General features: G+C 38.3%; 1 protein-coding gene across 4 annotated transcripts in view; it reads right to left on the reverse strand.

The window, feature by feature from the left end:
* Positions 1–796: 796 nt before the first annotated feature.
* Positions 797–23,062, reverse strand: part of SCG5 (secretogranin V) — a 31,992-nt gene continuing 9,726 nt past the window's right edge. For all 4 annotated transcript variants that reach the window (XM_027708972.1, XM_027708947.1, XM_027708953.1 and 1 more), the window contains exons 3-6: positions 14,376–14,525; positions 11,331–11,443; positions 5,809–5,862; positions 797–2,219 (exon numbers count right to left, since the gene is read on the reverse strand). In XM_027708972.1, coding sequence (XP_027564773.1) covers positions 2,124–2,219; positions 5,809–5,862; positions 11,331–11,443; positions 14,376–14,525 — 413 coding nt within the window. In that variant the 3' untranslated portion in view covers positions 797–2,123. The remainder of the gene's footprint in view (positions 2,220–5,808; positions 5,863–11,330; positions 11,444–14,375; positions 14,526–23,062) is intronic.

A 23,062-nucleotide genomic window follows, 5' to 3' on the forward strand; every position in this document is an offset into this window, starting at 1 on the left:
CATTTTTGTGATTAAAATGGATTTTATTGGAGCTAATAAGGACAGAGCTATATATATAAGTATGGCCAGTCTTCGTGAACGAAGATTTTGGGACAGGTTTTTTACCTTTCGAGCCTGTGCAATGGATTTTTTAGGGGAGACACAGCATGTGCTGAACTGAGCCCACCCTTTAATCCTAAGGTTCATCTGCCGGGGCCAAGCGAGCTTGGACAATGGCAGTGAGGTCCTCAGGACGTAGGTTTGTTTAGAGTGACCTTCTCATAGATGGATGGCCTCACAGGGCTGACGAGCTCCATCTGCCTGGGGGAGTATCCCTGACCGGGAATCAAACCTGGGCCACGGCGGTGAGAGCGCCGCATCCTAACCACTAGACCACCAGGGGTCCCACTATATATATATATATATATATACACACTTTATATATATATATATAAAAATACATATACAGCATATATATACTTTTTGCTGGTTTTGGAGACAACCTTTGCAAGTTTGCAACTCTCAATACCTGGCTGAAGACTAAGCAGGAGTACAGATAAAAAGAGTAGACTTAAGGAGCAGAGATTACAAGTTCTGTCACAGGAATTGCTCCCATCCTATTCCATCCAGTGGGAGGCAGCTCTGTGATTCATAGAAATTCCTCAATTTTGTGTCATGTGTGAATATAAACCCCACTGCATTACATACTATTTAGTCTTCTCTTCCAGATTTTTTTAAAAAAGGACCTATGATGAAAGACATGATAGTTCATCCTAAAATGTCACACAGTTTTACAATCTACCCATAAATGACATGAGAGGGCCAACTCTCTACATACATAACTTATCACCAAGTGGTAGGACAAAAAAAGCAAATGCTATTGACAGTCATATTTGTGCCATCCTGTTAACTTTAATCTTGTTAGCTAGGAACTTTAGTTTCTTATCTGTTTTTTATCTAAGGGGTCATCATTATTTTACTGTGTTTTTCTGTAGGATGGGAAAGGAAACTACTTCTTTTTCCACAGACTTCAAGTTCAAAGCTGTAAATTAAGGCTCTTTTCCATAATTCCAATGCTCCGTGCACATGGCTTTAAATATTCAGATGTATTCTGAAAATAAAAAATTTTAGGTAATTTTATATTCTCCTCTTTCAGAAAGGGAGAACTGTGGAATATAAAGTTCTTCAATCTCCTAGGGGCAAAAAGGCAATTTAAGCTTCCCGGAACAACTTTAAGAGCAATGATAGCTGCCAGTGTTATTAGAGTAGCATAATTTTTCAGAAGATCAACTGTAACGACCTTCATAACCTGGATTTAGATTCAGAGGTTGTTGATATAACCTTATTAACACAGACAAATGTCTCCATCTTCATTTATAATATCCCCTGGAAGCATAATTTAAGAACACTATAATGCACAAATTCCACTGTTACTAAGACAAAGAACAGTGGGGGAGATTCCACATAACAGTTTTGTTGATAAAGAAGAAAGATGTGCAAGTGTTCAGGAAAGTTAAGGAATGATTAAAACTAACAGAAAAATATTCCAGTGAATAGAGTCAAAAAGCAGTTCTTTAATTTTTAAATTTGCACAGCAATAACAGAGACAAATGAGCCACTGAAATATTTTGGAAATGTCACTTTGCAAACCTTGTAGATTGCTTAAATGTTTATTAAAATGACCAAAAGCCAAAATTCTCTGGTAAAATAAATACTTTGTCTTTGCTAAGTAACAATATTTGCGAACAAAACATAAAACTGTAATTTTCATGTGTCAAACATAGTAACATTTAAGATTAAATGCTGGAGTCAGATTGGGCATTTTTTTCATCTTCCTATTTACAAGCTGCTCATTAGGACCATTTACCTCACGTTAGCTATTAAAATGACTAACATTTTTAAAGTTTGCTCCATGACTAAAATAAAAACAACAGAAATGTCCTTTTACCGTAACTTAACAAAAAGCAGAACCATATTTTTGTTATCTAGAACATACTGTTATACATACAGCTGTTTTTCATCTACAGTCGTATAAATAATAAGCATGCTGCCATTCACAAGGATTTTCATAGATGATTATATATAAGCAATATTACAATCTAGCAGGGGATGGCATGAGTTTTTATCTTTCGTTTTTACTGTACTTATTCAGGACCTTTGTCTTCATCCGAAAATTGTGGAACAGACTTCTTTGCTACAACATTATCCAGTCGCTGTCCTTGCAGATAGGGGTTCACACTCTGAAAAAGTGATTTAAACTTATTAGAAACAGGGAAACATATAAAAGGTAACTAGGATTAGTAAATGTATTTATGCATTTCTTATCTGTCAAACACTTGCTTCCAGAGATTAAATCTAAAAGCCAATCACTGTTTTGTTTCTACAATTTTTTTTGGTGAAAGAATTTAATTCAATCCACTGAAAGGAGTATAAGTGGAGGAGGACTTGCAAGAATACAGGACAATCTGAATTAAACACTGCCTTTTTGCTCCATTCCCCCTTTCCCCAGCTCAGCAGAGAAACCACATGAGACCTAACTACCTAATTCTTGAGGCAGGACAGAACTTGCTAGAGAAGTACAGGTAAGCTTTAGATTAAATTACTAGATGCTGATGGACATTATGCTGAGAGACAAGTTAGAGACCACCAAATCGTTTTGACCACAGTCTCTTCTTCAGCCCATCTCCTCTCCAGGAAACCCCTCCTTGCTTCCTCTCTTGATGCTGAGATAAAATAACTGCTGGCACAGAAGCAGAGCCAAGCAAGGTTTTGGCATACAAAATGGCTCTCATACCACTGCCAGAACAAGGGAATGCTGGAAAGAAGATCCCTGGAGAGGGTTTAACTTCACTTTGCACTATGCAAGCAGCACAATGTGAGGCTGAAGATGAACAGATCCTGTCTCAAAACTGTTTGGAGATTGCAGATGAAGTAACATCGAAAGCCTATGCTCAAATTTTATCTATATCAATGTAATAAAATGTATTTATTCTATTTACAAATAGCAAGCAGTTTAGTGGCACTTCAGTATTAAATATCATTTACACCTGCTTTCTGGCGTGTTACAGTGTCTGTGTAAACAAAATTCAAGTATATACTTTCTCGTTCACAGATATAGACAAAATTTCTAGTGTGCAGGTTTTTGACACCATAAAAATTGTTTGCTTAAGGACAAACTTTGGAGGAATGCACATTTTCCAGTATCTCCTGATTCTTGTCAGGCTGACTACATTACAGAAATTACTTTTTTTGAGATATTTCTGTGGTTCTTTCACCAAAACTTAGGAATCAAAAAAAAAAAAAAGGCATTCAAAATGGGCACAAAATATTTATTTTCAAATATCTCAAGTATTTCTTGAATCTCTGGAAAAGACTTGGGGTTTGTCTGCCTTCAAGTTTAAGCCCTTGGATTTCTCCAGATTTGTGGATGCTATCATTAATACTTAATCATAGCACAGAGCAGCCCTTTTGCCTACTTCCATTGGTTTTTGAGTGTTTTGCCTGCTGCAAGTAAAAACATAAAAATATTAAGAACCAGAAATGAATGTGGAAAAATCCTTGAAAATAAACTAACTCTAATTTAATGCTTTAAATTGTTAGAAATAAGACATATGTAAATGATTTGTTTGTGTTTGTTTAAAGAAGTTCTGTTTAATGTTAATTTAGTGAAATTCAACTGTTGCATAAACTTCTAGGAATTATTTTAGATTCTTAGGAAGATTAATTGGTCTTCTTTTTGGAATGGTACTTGCTTGCTACTTTTTGAAATAAAATAGAAGGGAATGAAACTACATAAAAATGTAAATCCTTCTCAACAGACAAAAGAAAACAAAATATAATGTAAAATGTTTTGGCTGATTTGTTAAAAAATGTTTAATCCTATGCAGCTGTGCAGAATTCAAAGCAATGCAAGTTCCCAAGCACCTTTGTGCACAGCTCCGAGCCCACAGCAACGTGACTCAGTGATTACAGAAGAGCTCCTGACACTTCAGGATATTGTATTATTTTCTGGACAGGACTATGCTCATGCATAGAAATGTAAAAAAGGGGAGGATTGCTAATTAAAATTAGATGTCATGTAGGCTTCCTTGTCTGGCACTACAAGCGCTACAAAAAAAATAACACAGTAGCAAATGGTAAATACACACCTTTGCTGTATGTACTGATTATTTATATATGTGCTTGCATATGTGTTTATAAATATATGAATATGCAACACATACTTATAATTTGTGGTTTTCTAGACCTCAGTAGCGCCTCTGTGACTTTTACACATTATATAGATACAACAGAGTTACTACCTACACAGTTCCATAAGCCTTGTTTTAAGCTAAAATTGGGACAATCAGACCTGAAAGACCAATTTGTTGCAAGATTCTGAAACTCTGTGTCTGTGCAGGAGGGCATGGAAGAGTGGCAGGGAGCACAGAAGGCAGCAGTGGAATCCAGTGGACGTTTCACTTTCTAGAAAAATACACTCTGCTGGTGACATCTCTAGGTTACCCTTCTGCTGATAAAGTGAAAATTCTGAATTGTTCATTAAAGCATTAGTAATCATTACGGTATTACTCTAAAATACCTTAAATTCTAATGAATTTACCATTAGGTGACATGCCTGTGCTAGGAGAATAAATCTGCTGCAAAGCAAGACGCTGAAGCTTCATCTTCAAAATTCTGGGCTACCCCTGGCCATGCAGCTGTCATGTCTCCAGCAATTGCTTCTTTTGTATTCAATTACATCAGTCATCTCACAGACAGAAAGTCTTTTTCATTTTTTCATTTTTTTTCTCTCATGTATATATTGCATGAATTCCACTTTAACATGTTGTTTTAGCTATTAATAAACATTCCACAAAACTTAAAAATTAAAATCAGATGCCTACTTTTTTTCCTTTCCCACTAACAAACTCAAAAATCAAATGTAAGCAGGAGGCAGATACTAAGTTCAGGTCAGATCATTACTCATAGTTGAACAGTGTTGATTGCCAGTGATGCGTGAATTGGTAAGAAATCAACTTACCTTCTCCCTTTCTAGTGAAGACTAAAAGTTTGAGAGTTAAATAAATAAATAATCTTCACTTATGCTTGTTATTTTAAATTAAATTTACTTCATTTGCAGTATAAACTGTGCTGTCATATTTTGAAAAGCTACTTTCTGGCAGAGAGCTAGACTTTTTAGAAAAACAGCTAAAGACTCTGACTCTGCCTGAAAATGATTTTTTTTTTAATAAAAGAAAGGCTGACGCTACCAAAGAAGAGATGGTAGTGAGGCAGATTGTGCAGAGGTTCTCTGTGATACGTGGATTGCCTTCCTTGTTCCAGGAGCAGAACAGTGAGAGCCCAGTCATCTTTGTCTTTCAAGCAAGTGGGACATAGAGATAGGAGTTTCATCCAAGATAAACTCTGCTAAAGAACTACCTCTAGTGTCATTTAAAGCCAAAAAACATATGCACATGCATGGACAGTGGTAATTAAATTTACTAATATTTTTAGGAGGGAACTTTTAAATTCTCTTTTAGACACATTTAAATAATTTTAAATGGTTTTATGCAGATAGGATCAATTTTAAAACATAGGTAATATGAAGTTTTATAATGAATGTTCTGCCTTGAACTGCAATCTCCTGAAAGTAGCAGGCTATTTAGAGAAATAAATCTTGTAGCCAGTGTACAGTTCTGAAGCTGGCTATAGTAGTTTATCACAGAGATTCCCTGACTTTACACATTATCTAAGGTATAATATGAATGCATTAGACTAACTCTTCATTTCAACAATATGATTTTAATTCTCTCTAGATTACACAAGGCTAAAAAGTATTCCAATAGTTACCCTCTTTCTTCTTTTTGGACCACCACTGATCTTTTCAAAGAGTAAATTCTTGCTCTGGAAGGGAAAAAAATAAACCAGCCATCAAATTCATTACACTCTTCTTTTAAAATACTATTTTTGATGTTAAATATTAGCAAGTTTAGAAGGGTGTGCAGTTTTATGGGAAAGATAAAGCACAAATAAATATTTTTATATTCTTGCTAACATGTGAAGTTCTTCAGGAGCATTCACAGCCTTATCAACAATTTAAAAGCCAGTAACAGTAATTTCCCACTATGTTGCACTATGTTATCACCCGTGCTAAGGCAATAAGTGATTCAAGTACATGCTGGTATAATGATACAATCTGAATGCTCCCCATCACATGATACATGGTATAAATACATGTAGACTTTTTTTTAAAAAAAAGGCAGAAGGTAAAAGATAAAAAAAAGCAGGAGGGAGAGGAAGCAGGAGTCCTGCCTCTGGTATATCTTTTTATGCATTTGAGGTGACAGAAGAACAGGAGCAAAAAAATATTTGCTTTATGAGGGATTTTCTAATGCCTTTTAAAAACAGCAATAGGCGTCATTCCTACTGTTTTGTTGTCTTTGCTTATTCCCTTCCAGATATCAACACTTCCCAGTGCAAAGTTCTGTTGAAAGGAGTTCAGTGCCAACTCTTCCTTTGTTTAAGTAGTGCCCTCAATAAAGTTTCTAAAACCCATTTGGTCTATAACGTTTTTAATGGCAAACCTTTTAAAAACTGCCAGAAACATCTTGGCAGAAAAGAAAGTTATGATGATGAGAAAAGAAAAAAGAAAAAAACCCAACACAAAAAAAAACCCCTCTGACCATAGTTTACATAAGTGTATCCACATATTGTTGTATTTCTTATAAGTAGTGAATTCTAATAAAGTCTAGAATAACACACACATGTTCACCACATTTTGTTTCAATTGTATATTATGAAGAAAACCAAACACAAACCCTAACCTGAAAATGGAAGAAGAGAAGAATTACACGTATAAAGCAGAAGACTGTATAAACAAGGCCATTAATTCGGCTATAAACAACTGACCTAACATTGATTATATAAATAGAAAGTGTAATTCTAACGCGAAACAAATTCACCAAACACTTCTACCCTCTCTGCAGCCTTGATATGAGAAAAAACAAACATTTTTGAGTGTTACAATGAAATCTGCCAAAATTGTCTGTTTTGTACTTCTCATGTTCATTAGCCCCAAATTCACAAAGCCTATCTCTTGCCCAACCTCGTTTTTTTCGTCTGAGCTGTGCCAAAAGGGAACAGAGATGAAGTTGGCCAAGAGGGACATTCTTGGCTAGTAATTTATGCAAATTCTCTTCAGGAAAACTTAAATTTAACATTTTAAGGAAACTCACATTTGCATGAATTATTCTCTTTAGGAAACAAAACACCACCAAAGCCTCTCTTTGTAAACTCTTTGACCTTACACTTTTCAGGAGAGGAAAAATAGTGTTTCTGAAATAAAAAGAATTAACTACTGGACCTAACATTTCTGTCACTCAGAAAAATTCCTCACAATTGAACCATTCCTGCTCAAGAATATCATATTTTGTTTAGTCTGCTTGGGAATCTTTTAAGACCATAACTACAGCATTATGTGGAGTACAAAGCAAATAAGGTTATGGAGCATGAGCTAAGAACATATTTGTATGGTAAAAGCAATCCTGAAAATATGTTCCACTGCGTAATGGCCTGATCTCATCAGCCACCAAAATTTGTCTCTGCAGTGCCCATCCTTCACCAAGAGGTTGTTAGGAATGAAGGCACAGAGTTTGTCCAGTTAAAGATATAGCTCATCTGGAGACATGCTGCACGATTTGCTACTTTCCTATCACTCTTGGAGCTTCCTTTGCACCCTCCTGGCTACTTGGATTAGGGTACTACAGGCTGGGATTTGGGTGGGAAAAAAAATCAGAAGTCAAAATGCTTACAACCAACTAACTAATGCCAGAGAGATTTACTCTTTGAAGTATTTCAGACTGCACTGAATCTTCAAGTCAGTATTAATCAGCAATTCTGTAACATGCGCCAGCACAACTATTGAGCAAAACTGAAAAGCATTAGCAAGGTTGCACCCTTTCACGAGGGCTTTTTTTTTTTTTTGAGTCAGGTTCCAGTGTTGCCAGGAATATCAAGCATGACAATTTCTATTACATCAAGCATACTACACTGAATTATACAATCTGTACTGTCTAAAATTGAAGAGAGGGACCAGACCCGTCATAACATATCCTAATAATCACCACTACCATCCAGATATTTAGCAATATCAGTTGGTAAAGACAGATACACTTAGGGCTGCTCACTATAACTGTAGTTGGATTAAAATAAATTCTGAGTGACTAGTTCAGGTTTCTATTAAAATTAGGACGCCACAGACAGTAACTTCTTATCAAGGATTTCACCTAGAATATTTTAAGCCCTGCTTCCCATTTGCCGTTCTTTGTACTGCCTTGGATCCCTCCACTGTGACTGATAAGCAAAACCCACATTATTTCTATGCTTAGAGTGAAACGTCATCCATTGCTTCAGTACAAAGGAGTGTTGCTGAAAAACATAGTTGCTTTTAATTTTCTGTTTGTACTGATACTGGTGTCAGAAAACACAGTTAACTTCCCTTCTCTTTTCAACCCCTACATGTGGTACTGGTTAACACCTTGGGTTTCAATAAATAACAACTTACATATAAGTGGTTTTTAGATTTGTATTGTAAATTGTATATTGTAAATGGTCTTTGTGAAAGTCTTTCTGGATGCCAACAACACGTCTTCAAACCATCTAAAGAGACAAGTTGCAAAAAAGGCAGACTCAAATGCAAAATATCTGTGTCCTGCAAGGAAAAGTCTGAACCGAGGGGAAAAAAACCCTGAAATCTTAGAAACTACACTTGTACACTGGGGTAGCAACCTCCAAAAGTCCCTCATCTTACTATTCCCACTGTCGCCTCTATGTTTTCCACATATGAGGAGAAAAAAAAAGAGTCTTAGGGGCTGGGGATGAGAGTATAAGCTGTGCATCTCACTCTATAAACAGAATCTGTTCCAGAGACTTCCCACAGGTCAGCATATTAACATATGGGGAGTTGTTCCAAAGACAAAAAATTCTTCCTCTTTCTTCCCACTCCTAACCCAGTGCACATTTATCATGATTTACATATTTATATTTTCATATGTATTAGCAGTATTTACACATAATATTTAACATCTACATGGAACCATACACTTTGCTGCATGAGACAGCTTCTAGACTTGCTTGACTTATAAAGTGTGTCTGTTATTCACAGAGTACTGCAGAGGTCTCGTACTTTGCAAGCATGACAGTCTATCATGAAAACAAACCAACCAACTTGTTTCTGTCCAATTAAGACAAGCAGGTTTTTTTTCCTGACCTGCTAATGCAAGTTGGGTTTTACTGTTGTTATGCTAAGGAATGCATGTTGGGTCCTGGAAAGGACAAGTCACTGGGAACTGTAACAGTGCCTAAACTGCACTGTGGAAGGAAAAGGCAGGAGAGAAGCTCTCCCAGGAACACATGGCAGCCCACATGGGTCCAGGAGACACGCTTGCTCTGAAGGCTTTAGATAGTGATGACAGCCTTGCACCTACAGGGCGTGTGCCAGCAGGAGCTGGTGGAAACACAGTCTGCAAGTAGACAGCCATCACAGACCTAGTGGTGTTTAGTCCTAGGCTCTTCGACACAAGAAACAGGAACAAGCAGTTGGTGGGCAGAGGGAATTTTGGTGGTCGGGGGCAGTGGGAGGATTGGATGCACACAGTTACCAGCTGGGCAGCCCACAGCCAGCTGCGCTGGTCATTTACAACCTAATGCAGATGACAGTGACTGACCTAAAAGATCTGATCTCCTTCTTTTATCAAGTCTCAAACAAATAATTTTTAGAGTGCTTCTCTGATTTTTCCAGAGAGTTAAAAATAACAAAACCAGTCATAAAAAGATACCACTGTATTTATATTTTTAATATGTAATAATATACAATGAGGAGGTAATGGAGGCAATTCTCCTAGATGTCGGCAGAGCATTTGCTCATGCACATGACCAGCTGTTTCATCTCTAATTAGAAAGATCTGGAGTTGGCTAAGTTGCAGTTAGATGTGATTACTATTTAGTACCTAAGAGTCTGTTTTAATCCATGCATGAGCAGCTTTTTCCCCTGAATTAGTAGTGATGGATGGAGATATGAAAAAAGTCCAGGATTCACTAATGATTAACTACCATTTATTACGTATATATGTTGCTAATGACAACACGCTTGACTCTAAAATAGTACTAGATGCCAAAAATTTAGTGCAAAAAAGAAGTGCTTTTATAGTCTTCAAAATAGTATTATGAAGGTAAAGTACTTATGAATAATAAGAAAATTAACAGCCTTATCTGGCATAAATAAGAAAGTTCACCATCTAGTGTTTTTAGAGGAAAACCTTTGATGATAATTACTGACACAAGTCTACAAAATTTGGATTTTTGGCATGATTCTCTCCAGAAATTTAGCACTCACATAAGTAATTAAGACTATAAATCTTACACTGGCTTGATTATGAATGATGAATTATTGTCTCACAATTACAGCAGGAGAAGAGGCTGCCAAACATGTCCATTTATCGATATATGCTTACAAAGCACTGGTTTAGGGCAATCTTTTTACAAAAATGTAAAATGAGATTTCATTATTTGCTCTAGAAGCATAAATTATGATCATTGTTATTGTTTTCCTGGCGCCTGAAAATGGATTTGGGATTGGACATTTTAACTGATGTAATCTAAGATTAAGTGGCAGAGCTTTCTTTGGAGCCTTTAGCCTGCAGAAATAGTCTAGCTGCAGTTATTATAGTCTTTGCATGCTTAGAACAAGATTTTTGCCCTTAGTGTATCTCACTGTATTTATTATATGTGACGTGTCAAATAGATTTTCAATATAGTGCACAACCTGAGCAGAGGAAGAAGCAGCATCAAGTACTCAAAAATCCTTAAGGCAGAGAGGACTCCTTAGAGCAAGCTGTCTGGTCCTAGATTTTTTTAAGGTGTTTAGGGATTGCTGCACTCCATCTTTTTTTTTCTTGCTATTTTTTATCTAAGTAGCTGAACAATGAATAGTCACTGAACCTGGATATTCTTTTGGATTAGGGTCCTGTTATGTTTTGAAATCTTGTCCTAAGATCTGCACTAATTTTGGTTACTTATTCACTGTAGTTTGAAATGTGGTTTGTTGCATTTATCAAGTACATACACAGCTGTCATGCTTTGGGACAGGTAATAAAACAAGGATTTCTACTTTCTATTTTTCTGGGGTGTGTATCAATCACAAGCACTATTTCTGTATTTTTCAGGGCAAGTTCACCTTTTTTGAGCGGTTTCCCTTAGGGTGATATTTTTTCCAGAAATAAGGACAATATATTCCTTGTGGTTTCATAGTATCACACCCAGCAGACAATATCCAGTTTCACATGCAAAAAAATAAGCAAGAAGCATGTACTCACCCACTTGCCCACGTTGGGGTAGTCATGCTCTGGATCAAAAAGGTGTTGGTGCAGCTGGTATTCCCTGCTGAACTCTGCTGTGTCAGGGGTGTTTTCTAGACACCCATCATCAACTGCAAAAGTATGTTAGAAAGCAGTGAGTACTTAGTAGCTTTGAAACACACAATATGTGCCACATTAGTCATCACATTTCTTAAATGCAATCATGCAGTTAAAAAAAATAAAGAATGGGATGACTAGAAAATACCAGTTTTCTTTTCTTTTGAAATGAATTTGTCAGGATGTATTTAATTTAAAAAAACCCAAAACCTTGCAACCTAATGAAACTTCAAAACTAAACAAAATTTATTTTCCAAGCTCTCCTCCTCCTTTTTGTTTTTCTTTTCATTATTGCACTGATTTTATGTAGAACTGTGTCCCGTTCTTATTCAGAAGGGATCTTTTTTTCTTTTTTAAATCCTCACAGGTAGTTTTAGAAATGGTTTAGGCAATGGTAAAACACTGCTGTGAACAAAGACTGAATTTCCTTCACTGAGCAGCTCTTCATGGAGCTCCATTTCTGGTTTGCTACTTTGTTAAAATTGGCTGCAAATCATTTATGTATCATAAGATCTCCTAAAAATGCAATGTTGCAGAAGTTTTATGATGAAGACATTTCTGCAGATTGGTAACTAGTCTGATTGGTCTAGAAACCTCCTTTAACCACAATGGATGGTTCTGTAGACAGTGTCACGTCAAGATAATACCCATTTAAAAATCAACTTACAGTCTTTTTACCAAAACAAGTTATCTTTAGATTAAACAAAGTTTCAGCAACTTGGGGCCAGAGTATTTTTTAGACAGTCTGCTCCTGGAGCTCCCTCTGCTTTGCCAGCATGGGGAGCTTGCAGTCCAAGTTCTTCTCAGACACACCAAAGAAGATCCTTCCAGCCAGGGCATGATGCTGCTGGGCATCCAAGCAGCTACATCTGCCAGAACACAGGCACTCTGGAGCACACACCTGTGGACTTTCCTTTTGTCCTTGTGTGTCATCATGTGAAAAGATTTGCAGATGGATTATTTTTTTCTCTTAGATGTGGGAAACAATAAAGGCTTGACTTAAAATTGAGTTGATGTAATGACCTGAGGAGGTTATTCTGAGTTCAACAGATCCTGCTTTCCCTATTTGCTCCATAGGATGGGGAAAAAAAATTAAGTTGCCAACAGAAAACAGGGGAAAACTATATATATTGGTTAAGTAACTCAGATATCATTAAAGCACTTAAAAATTATTTCAGTCCCAGCAGGGACAAGGTTATCTCAAGAGAGAAACAGGTGACAAGAGAAGTGTGGTGAATCTTCTCAGAGCATGTGTGTCTTTTGCTAGAAAACACAAAGGGCAGCTGGACATATGTGTGCCCTCTGTGACTGCTAATCTAAAAGTCTTCAAGCTCAAGTGCTCCAGGCTTATGTATTCCTGCTGTGGAATGTGCATATGTAGACAGTGACTGGAAAAATTGTTTTCCATTAAGCAAATCCACAGACCTGATTGAGGAAGGCCTCTGGTAATTTGTATGCATAATACAGTCAGCACTTGAATTTCCATTTAAGGCTCTGAAAAACATTTTACTCTAATCCTAGTAGATACTATCTTCACTCACAGCATACCTATGACAGAGCCATTTATCTGAGCAGGCAGCATTTCCCTTAGAATTCCCCCTGTGTTCAGATCTGACTGTATTAGCTTAGCTAACAACTATTATTTTGCCTAAGAAAGAAAAATTGGAGGGATTTTCAAAGGCATTTCCCTGGATGCCATGTTTCTAATTTATTTATCTAATCACTAACAGAAGTCTAATGGGCAAGCACAGAAGATAGAAAGTCTGTGTGTGTGCTTGTGTGTGTGAGAAAACTTAAACCCATCATTTGCAACCTGTCAAACAGCTATACTGAAAAAATTAGAAGAGGAGGTATTATTTCAGAAGAGATGTAGGCATCATCACCAAATGGGCTGTAATAGAAAACAGTAAGGAAGGGCTATTTGAAATTTTGTCAAATTTTTGAATGAAATGTAAAAATACTTCACAAAACTTTTCATGACAAATATTATTTTTGATGAATTCTAAGCTACTTAGAACATTTTTAAACAAGAATACAGACAACTGTTCTGCATTATCCAAATAACATAAAAGAAGACTAAACAGAAAACATTTTTAAAGGATATCTTAGCTCACAAATAAAAAATGAGAGAAAAATAGAGTGCTCGTTCCCAGTTCGAGCTCCCAAGGCAGCCAATGAGTGTTTTACTACTACTTTCAGTACTGGAAGTCACTCCTTGGCTCAAATAACAGGAAAAAGATCAATTCTCTTAGAGTATGTCTATATTATGCACATGCAGTGCTGCTTTAGTGATCCTTCAGCACTAGCCACCTGCAGGGCTCGGTACATGTGCAATTGCGAGTTGAGGGACACACTGGCTGTCTGGGGCACCTCTCTGGCACTCAGAGGCTGCACTGCTCCTCTGCCAGAGTGAGCCTGCATGCAACATCTTGGGGTACATCCACATAGTTCTCCATTTCTTGGCAGAGAGGCACCCTCAGTGAGCTATAAAGACACATGGATTGGAGCCAAGGTATCTTAAATATTGACTCATGGTCTGGATTGGAGATCTGGGCAGACAGTTTCATTCCTCTTGGCACAGTGAAAGTCTCTAAAATAATGGACTGTACAGAATGATAACTTTTTTCAGGGGTCAGCCTGAAAATAAAGTCCCTTGGGAACAAGATGCTATCATAAATCTCACTATCTTCTACTCTGAGGTCAATATCATTTTTTTCACATGACCTTCTCCAGCAGTCATATATCAATACAGAAGGTGCACATATTAAAAAAAAAAACAACAAGCAAGCTCATCTAAAAACACTAAAACACCCAGTTGCTCAACAGTTATACTCCTGGGGTGGAGGATGAAAGAAAACACTCATTGCTGATTTAAGTGTCATACAGCGCTGAAAGACTGGAAGATGTAGAGTGAAGACAGAGGTACAAAGGCTACAGTCAAATTACCTGTTTTTCCAATAGGGCAGGGATTTGGAGGGTCAGGATAGCCTTGATCTTCACTGAAATCCTTTGGTACGTTATCACCTGTCAGCTCAGCCACAATGTTTGGGATATTACCATAAGGACCCAAGTGCTGGAGACCCTCATGTGCACCACCTAGCAAAGACAATTTATACACACTGTCTTTTTACAAGATTAAAACTGTAAGTGCTTTAGCTGTTTCAAGTAATCCAGACTTCTACTTAAGATATATGTATCTCTCTCTGAGATGTAATTGTTTTAGAGACAGATCCAAGTTTAGATTTTAAGCATCTCTTTTAGAAATGTAACCATGTGACCTAAATCCAGTAACTTAGATAATGAAAAACGAAACTAGGAAACAAAATCATCCACATATTATTATTCTTAGGGTTGTTTTTTTCCTTACTGCTGATGCTTTTGAGAAAGCACGCAGGATCACTCTTGAGGAGAAAAGACAACACAGAAAGAATCGTGCCTTGCAGAATATACCACCTAAGGAGTCTTTCTGCTGTGCCTTTTGTAACCGGACGTGTCTATCTCGTATTGGCCTTTTTAGCCACCAGCGCGCTTGTAACAAGCGTGGGTAGAGCCCTTCCCAAATCTTCATTCGCGAAGCCTAGCCATGATGTTTTCTTCCTTAACAATGAAAGTTTTAGGCAAAAAAAATGCAAAGAAAAACGAACAGGAGACAATAATGAAACTTGATACATTTGCTGCACAATCATCTTCAGTCACTGATACTGTTCACTGTAGGAACTAATAATAGAAGATATACCAAGACAGCATCACAGCAAGAAGACAAAGTTAATGACACTGTAGAAAAAAATAACACTATCTGCACAGCCTAGAAATACATTAATAAATTAAGTCCCAAGGGGACTTAGGGCGTTAAGGTCCTTGGGGACCCAGAGTATTTTAGCAAATTTGGTTGTATACATCTCGAAAAATTATTTTTAATTCAAATCAATTCTTAAATGTAAACTTCCATTTCCTGCAGTAATGGTGAAAAGTGATGAAGAGTCCCTGTTGTTGATGGGAATTCTTATGCATGTATACATACACAGTAGTCAATTTAGTACAAAACATCACATTCAGCGACTTCTACACCTTTACTTAACAGATCAGTTCTAGATGCAGGCTTTTATATTTGCCCCGTGGGACTCGGATCACCATCACTGCAGGGTTACAACAGCAGCGTGCAGCAGGTTTTATAACTCAGTGGCAGAGGACACAATGATGGGCCCGCTGTTCTTGGGTAAATGCACACAGAAGTGGTTTGCTATGGCCTTCTTACACATATCTCAGCTGAGTGCCTTGCCTTTGACAAGTAGGGTCTTTCACTAAAGATTTGGGAAACAAGCTCAGGCCACTCCCTCTATATGCCTCTCTACAAATATTTATCTGCCCCAGATCTTTTCTGCACGCTTTGTTGACCAAATGTATCCACAGGCTAAACCCCAGCTGCTTGTGGAGTTTTCTAAATGCAGTTATATATTATTCTTTTGAATTTCAGACAAATAAAAAGTTAGTTTCAAGCATGTTCTTTTTCCCTGACATAAGACAGCCACCACACACACTCCAGCAACTGAGATGGTTGTGTGACAGCAGCACAATATTTTTTTAAAACCCTATATAAAGAGGGCTAACAACATGCAGTCAACATATGAATTCCACTAACAATGAATGAGAGGAAAAGGAATTTGATCAATTGGAAAATATGAGTTAAAGCGTGAATGCAGACATAACTGTTTGGGTAAATAGCATAATCACCATATTATCACCAAATAGTCTTATTTTCAATTAATATATTTTTCATAGATCCAGAAGACGGGAATAAAGCCTCTGAACATGAAAGCTGCTCCAAAGGAATCATTCAAGTACTCCTGTCCCAAACTACAAATAAACATGACCAGTCTAAATCATCTTTTATACAGCTAAACACTGTAAGCTAACATAATCACTTGCAAAAATTGCAAACATAAGGCAGCTGAATACAAAACACGAATTTTGTATTCCTTTTTCCATTTAAAAGTGGTAGTTGAGCCAAATTGTCTATATTTGGTAAATAATCAGTTGGACGTTTGCTACCAGAAACAAGTTAGTCTATAAGCTTATATATTTTTATTTTATTTTCACAACCATCTAAAATCTAATCAATGTGCTAATTTTCCCCCTTAGTACAAGTCTCTTACTCTGTAACACAGTGTAGCAGAAAAGTTTTACAGATATATAACAAACATAAAAGTACCCCTATAAAAAATTTACGTCTCTGTTATATGGGGCTTTCATTTGTAGCTGACCGTGAGACACAGCACTAAAAGCAGAATAGCATTATACACACTATGAACTTTATTATACATTTACAGTCCATAGTCCATACAAAGATGATGCTTGGAACACAATAATGTTACGGTGATAAGGTTAAAAAGTGTATAACATACATGCAACCTAATTTAATTTAATATAATGTCTAATGTATAGCATAACATTTCCCTTTTGTACTGATTTCCTTCACATAAAGATTGATTACATATATGTACTTAAAAGCATCAGTTTATGATTCTGCTGTAAACTACAGACCCGCATAATCAATACGTGTTTGAACATCCTGTATACAATGTGGTCCACTATGGGACAATCCATCAGATAGAAGCCTATCTATGCTTGTATGTGGTGCAGACCTCTTGGCACCAAAGCTCCATCCATAAAGAAAACAGAGGTACTTAGCAGGCTCCAGTGTGCTATATATACATGTAAGTTTAAACCAACTGCCAAGAATTCCCTTGAGTGAGTACAAACCAATCTTTTTATATTAATAAAAAGAATTGTTTCCTTTAGGTATAAATGTCCAGGATCATTTCAGGGTTTTTCCTTTCCTCTCTTTCCAAAAGAGCTGGAGACAATAGCACCTGCTCTGGTGCCATAATTTAGCACACTTGAGTGATTTAATAGCATCAGCAAAACTCATTCCTTATAATCTTTGATAAATAGTGCACTCAGCAAAGACTACAATAATAAAAATGAAATGCTATGGATATACCAAATAGGAGTATTATGTACAGTAACTCTCAAGCTGCATTAGTTTTGGTATTATAACATTACTGATTTGAAGAAACTTATTGGGATTAAATACATTGCAGCTACCAAGTCAAAATATTGTGATACAAACATACACAGTCAGCTACAAAAATAGCACAAGATGGGTCTCTTGAACCTTCAGGGAGAGTCTGAAAGAAAAAGACAAGACAACTAAATATTGAGGAACTTTTCATAATTTCCTATCCAAAGAAACCATGAGAGACACCATTGTTAAATTATTCAAACCTAGACTAGCAAAAATCCAGAATAGTACAGACAAACACTCTTGTATTGAGAAAGGATGGGCTAGATATTTTTCCCATCTCTCCTTACTCCTCATATGAACAGGCTTTTCCGTGCCACATACTAGCAGAAAAAATCCCTCCAAAATAATCAGCTTCCTTTCAAGTACAGGATTTCTGTGTAAGTAGGTATTTTACATTCCTACAGGATAAATTAGAAGCTTAGGTCTCTTGGGAGGAGATCAGTATCGTCTTAAGTAAGCTTTGGATTCCACTTAAAATATATGCATATATGTTATCAGCTGGCACTGGTCTGGAACTGTTGCTGGGTGGAAAACAATACTGGAACAATGCCTTATCTTTCTTATAATTCTGGAAAAGTATTTAATTACCTCATCAACTGTTGGTATCATCTCAATTAGAGATACTTGGAATGATTAAAAATTTAAAGTGCATACATTTCAGCTCATTTCTTTGCAGGGGCAATACTGTCTGTATGGGTCTCCCACCCATACAAACAACTTAACCACTCAATTCTTGGAGGGGAAAAGAAAAAAAATAAAAGGAAAGGAAACACAACAAGCAACTAGTTTCTTGCAAGTATTGAATATTCCCCTGACCAAACACATCCAATGGAAATGCTGTTAGTCTGCTGAAGTTCTAGCTACTGGTACCTGTCTGTTGGTAGCGTAAAGCATAGCTGAAACAAATCTGCTGTTGGGAGCAATCCTCCACATCAAATACAAACAGGCAATGCTGTCCTTCAGAAAAGTCAGTTCAAGAAAGCCAATGAGAATGGATTTTCAAAAGTGTAAAATTACTGCAAAACATTTAAAGAGAAATAATGGGATGAATTTCCCTTTCAGTCTGATTGAAGCCATTTCCCACGTAACAGTGAAGATAGGGTTACCCCACTTACAAATTCAGAAAAGAGGTAGTTTGGTCAATCTTAACAAGGAGATACAAAATAGAAAGGATCACGGTATCTGTTGTGAGCAAATAAATCCAAGATCCCAAATTAAAGCCTCTTACTTTAGAGAGTCATACTAGATGCCTTAGTCTTAGTGTCCAAGCCCCTCCAAGGTGCACAGAGGAGTATTCTCCCTGAGAAGAACTGCGCCTCTTATGATCTCGACCTAACTCCAAGCAAATATGAGCTGCAAGAGAAGCCTGCTACACCTTATCCCATTTGCCTCAGATTTCTGAGGGAGCAAATAAGATTATCAATCAGAGATGCAATACCATCTTCGCTACTTTGCAAAATCTTTTGTTAATCTGGACTATTTGTTCTATGTACTGAGATTGATTAAGCACAGGAAATGAGAAGCACTGAAAAAAAATCTAAATTAACACATTTTGACTACTCCACAGAAGCTGCTAAATAAGAGAATAGGGAAGGAGAAAAAGCATAGGAGAACAAAGAATGGAAAAATACAGACCTAGCCAACTTCCTTAACCATTCAAGAGCATGCCTCAGGAAACCCAAAAACACTACAGCTATACATGCTCAGGCATCCCAGATTCCAGAGTCAGCTTGTCTTCTTCTTAATGACACAAAGTTTCTTGAAACTATGAAGACTAATTTTCTTTTTCTCTGCAGAGGGACAAATTCCTTTCAATGTGTTTTCTAAAGCCTTAAGCACACACACCATACAATTACTGACCTTGCTTTCAGTGAAAAATTCAATTTTATCCCATATTTTAATTACAAACAGTACAAATATTTAAGATATGAAAGGCTTTTATTGTGAAATGGTTAGGACCAAAGTAATGCCCATGCCACTCACAATAAATTTATAACAGTAGCTTATATGTCATTATTCAAATTGTATACACAATAAAAAAAATCCAGCAGCTCACTTGCTGACAAAGTGAAAAAAAGGCTCTTAAGGCTCTTAAGCCTGCCTTGGTTGAACAGTCCTCTAATGGACTATATTTACTTGCCCTTCAGTCTCAGCAGAAGCTTTCACACTTCACTGTGTGGATAAGCTTACCCTTTTTACAAATGGTGCAACCTGCAGCACACAGCCGTGGGCCCCTCTGCTGCTCTGACTTCCAGCCACCCTGCATCAACAGAGTGAGGGAAAGCACATCCAGCAAATAGCACACTCCTGTCATTGCCACAGCACAACCTTGGTAATGATTACGTGTGCAGTGCATGGCTCAGGGAAACAGGGCAACTACTGGAAAACAGTGACCTCCTTTATCCCAGAGGAATGGGACAGTATTTCAATTCTATAAATGTAAATGTGCCAATGAAAGACTGGAACACTTTATTCACTGGCACTGACACCAGCTGCATGAGAAGTCCAAATGCTCCATCAATGTCAACACACTCATGGAAAAAATCCTCCTTTCACTCCTGTAATGTGAAGCATGGATGCACCAGAATCATCCAGAACAGGACCATGTTTTCTCTCTACTGCTCCACTGAACTTCAGAAAATTTTCCTATTCATTGTCCCATTCATACTCATTCAATTCCCTCTTCCATGCAGATGACTCAAAGTCCCAGCTGGTTCTTTAGCAGATATGTTTAAAACTTTCCCATGTCTATCTGGCAGCTGCTACCAGGGTAGATTTTCTAACTGCCCCAAACAGCCTCATTGTGAGCATTCCCAGTGCAGAGCCACAAGGTTCTCTAGTGTCTGTTTTGGTATAACCTCATAACTCCAAAAGCAGAGGTCTTTCTATTCAGAAGCTCTGCCAACACCACTGGAGTCAAGGTGAGGTTCCTTTTGCACTTGGATAAAAGCATTGGCACACAAAGAAGATGCAAGAGAGAGCGGTGAAATGAAGAGTCCTGAGAGGTAAGATCAGACCGAACACTGCACTTTGGTGCTACAAAGGGGACTCAGATCAGCTCACTTCATGTACTAAAGCATCCAAAGGGGAGGAACCAGCTTCTGGTTCCTGTTTATCAGCTGAGAACATTCCTCTTCTCATTTATCCCTACAACTGAGAGCACACACTATGACAAGCACAGAGAAAATAGCTCTAGAAACCTTTGGAGCGTGCCAAAGATCCTATCTCCCACGCATAACACCACAATCAAGAAGAGTAAGAGTTTCTTCTTTGTCTAGACTTCTAAAATATTTTTTCATAGAACCAAGTAAATTTAGAAGTATTTTCTTACTGCAAGTTAATTTAAAATTCAGATGGGAGCATGGGAAATGCAGCTGATTTTGAGAACAATTACAAAAAGGTATAAATCCAAGCATGCTCAAGGATTTATTTACATATCACAGAATCACAAAATATGCTGAGTTGGAAGGGATTCAGAAGGACCATAAGTCCAACTCCTGGCCATGCACAGGACCATCCCCAAGAGTCACACTATGTGCCCGAGAGTATCGCCCAAATGCTTCTTGAATTCTGTCAGGCTTGGTGCCATAACCACTGCCCTGGGGAGCCTGTTCCAGTGCCCAACCACCCTCTGGGTGAAGAACTTTTTTCTAATACCCAACCTAAACCTCCCCTGACATTCAGGACATTCCCTCAGGTCCTGTCACTGGTCACCACAGAGAAGAGAACAGTGTCTGCCCCTCCTCTTCCCTTCACAAGGAAGTTGTAACTGCAATGAGGCCTCCCCTCAGTCTCCTCTTCTCCAGACTGAACAGACCAAGTGACTCCAGCTGCTCCTCATCCGACTTCCCCTCAAGGCCCTTCACCATCCTCGTTGCCCTGCTTTGGACACTCTGTAAGAGCTTAATATCTTTCCTATATTGTGGTGCCCAACACTGCACACAATATTCAAGGTGAGGCCACACCAGTGCAAAGCAGAGCGGGGCAATCCCCTCCATCGACCGGCTGGCAATGCTTTGCCTGATGCCCCCCAGGACACCATTGGCCCTCCTGGCTGCCAGGGCACTGCTGACTCCTATTCAACTTGTCATCGACCAGGACCCCCAGGTCCCTTTCTGTGGCACTGCTCTCCAGCATCTCATTCCCCAGTTTGTATGTACATCCAGTAGGGACCCCTGGTGGCCTAGTGGTTAGCATGCAGGACTCTCACTGCTGCGACCCAGGTTCGATTCCCCGGTCCCCTGGGCAGATGGAGCTCGTTAGCCCTGTGAGGCCATCCATCTATGAGAAGGTCACTCTAAACAAACCTACGTCCTGAGGACCTCACTGCCATTGTCCAAGCGTGCTTGGCCCTGGCAGATGAACCTTAGGATTAAAGGGTGGGCTCAGTTCAGCGCATGCTGCGTCTCCCCTAAAAAATCCATTGCGCAGGCTGGAAAGGTAAAAGACCTGTCCCAAAATCTTCGTTCGCGAAGACTGGCCATTATGTACATCCAGGGTTGCCTCATCCCAGGTGCAGAATCCAGCACTTCCCCTTGTTGAACTTCATATGGTTGGGGATTGCCCAGCCCCCTAATTTGTTGAGGTCTCTCTGCAGGCCCTCCCTGCCTTCAAGAGAGTCGACAGCTCCTCCCAGTTTTGTGTCATCTGCGAACTTGCTTAGTATCCCTTCCTGTCCTGTGTCCGAATCATTTATGAAGATGTTGAAGATGAAGATGTTGAAGGTAAAGTGGAGCCCTGCAGAACACCACTAGTGACAGGTCACCAGTCTGATGTCACCCCATTCACTATTAGCCTTTGTGCTCGACCCATGAACCAATTGCTCACCTACCATATCATGTGTTTATCTAGCTGTTGGCTGGACATTTTGTCCAGAAGGATCCAGTATTGAAAGCTTTACTGAAATTCAGATTACATCAACTGGCTTCCCTTGATCAGCTAGGTGGGTTACTTTGTCATAAAAGGAAATCAAGTTGGATAAGCAGGACTTTCCTCTCCTGAAGCCATGCCGGCTGTGATCGATGACTTTCAGGTGTTTTTTAATCCCAGAATAATCTTCTTCATAAATTTACCAGGCACTGAAGTTTCCAGGGTCCTCCTTCTTGCCCTTCTTGAAAATTCAGACAACATTTGCCAGCTTCCAGTCAGGTGGGATCTCTCTGGATTCCCAAGACTGCTCAAAAATTATCGAGAGAGGTTTTGCAATGAGATCAGCAGCTCCTTGAGGATTCTTAGTTGAATCCCATCAGGCCCCAGAGATTTGTAAGGATCCAGCTGGAGCAGCAGATTCTGCAAAATTTCAGGGTCAACTGGGAGTTGATCACTTTTGCAGTCATGGTCCTCCAGCTCAGGGCACTGAGATCCCCTTGGTCTGTCATCCATGTTGAAGACAGAGGCAAAGAAAGTATTAAATTCCTCTGCCTTGTCTCTGTCCCTGTTTGTGAGGTGACCATCCTCATCCTGTAAGGGGTTGATGATATTTCTACACTGCCTATTGTCACTAATGTATTTGAAAAAACTCTTTTTATTATCCCCCACATTTCTGGTA

This window comes from Neopelma chrysocephalum, unplaced genomic scaffold (genome assembly GCF_003984885.1).
Source record: "Neopelma chrysocephalum unplaced genomic scaffold, ASM398488v2 Primary Assembly neopelma1_24, whole genome shotgun sequence".
NCBI lineage: Eukaryota > Metazoa > Chordata > Aves > Passeriformes > Pipridae > Neopelma > Neopelma chrysocephalum.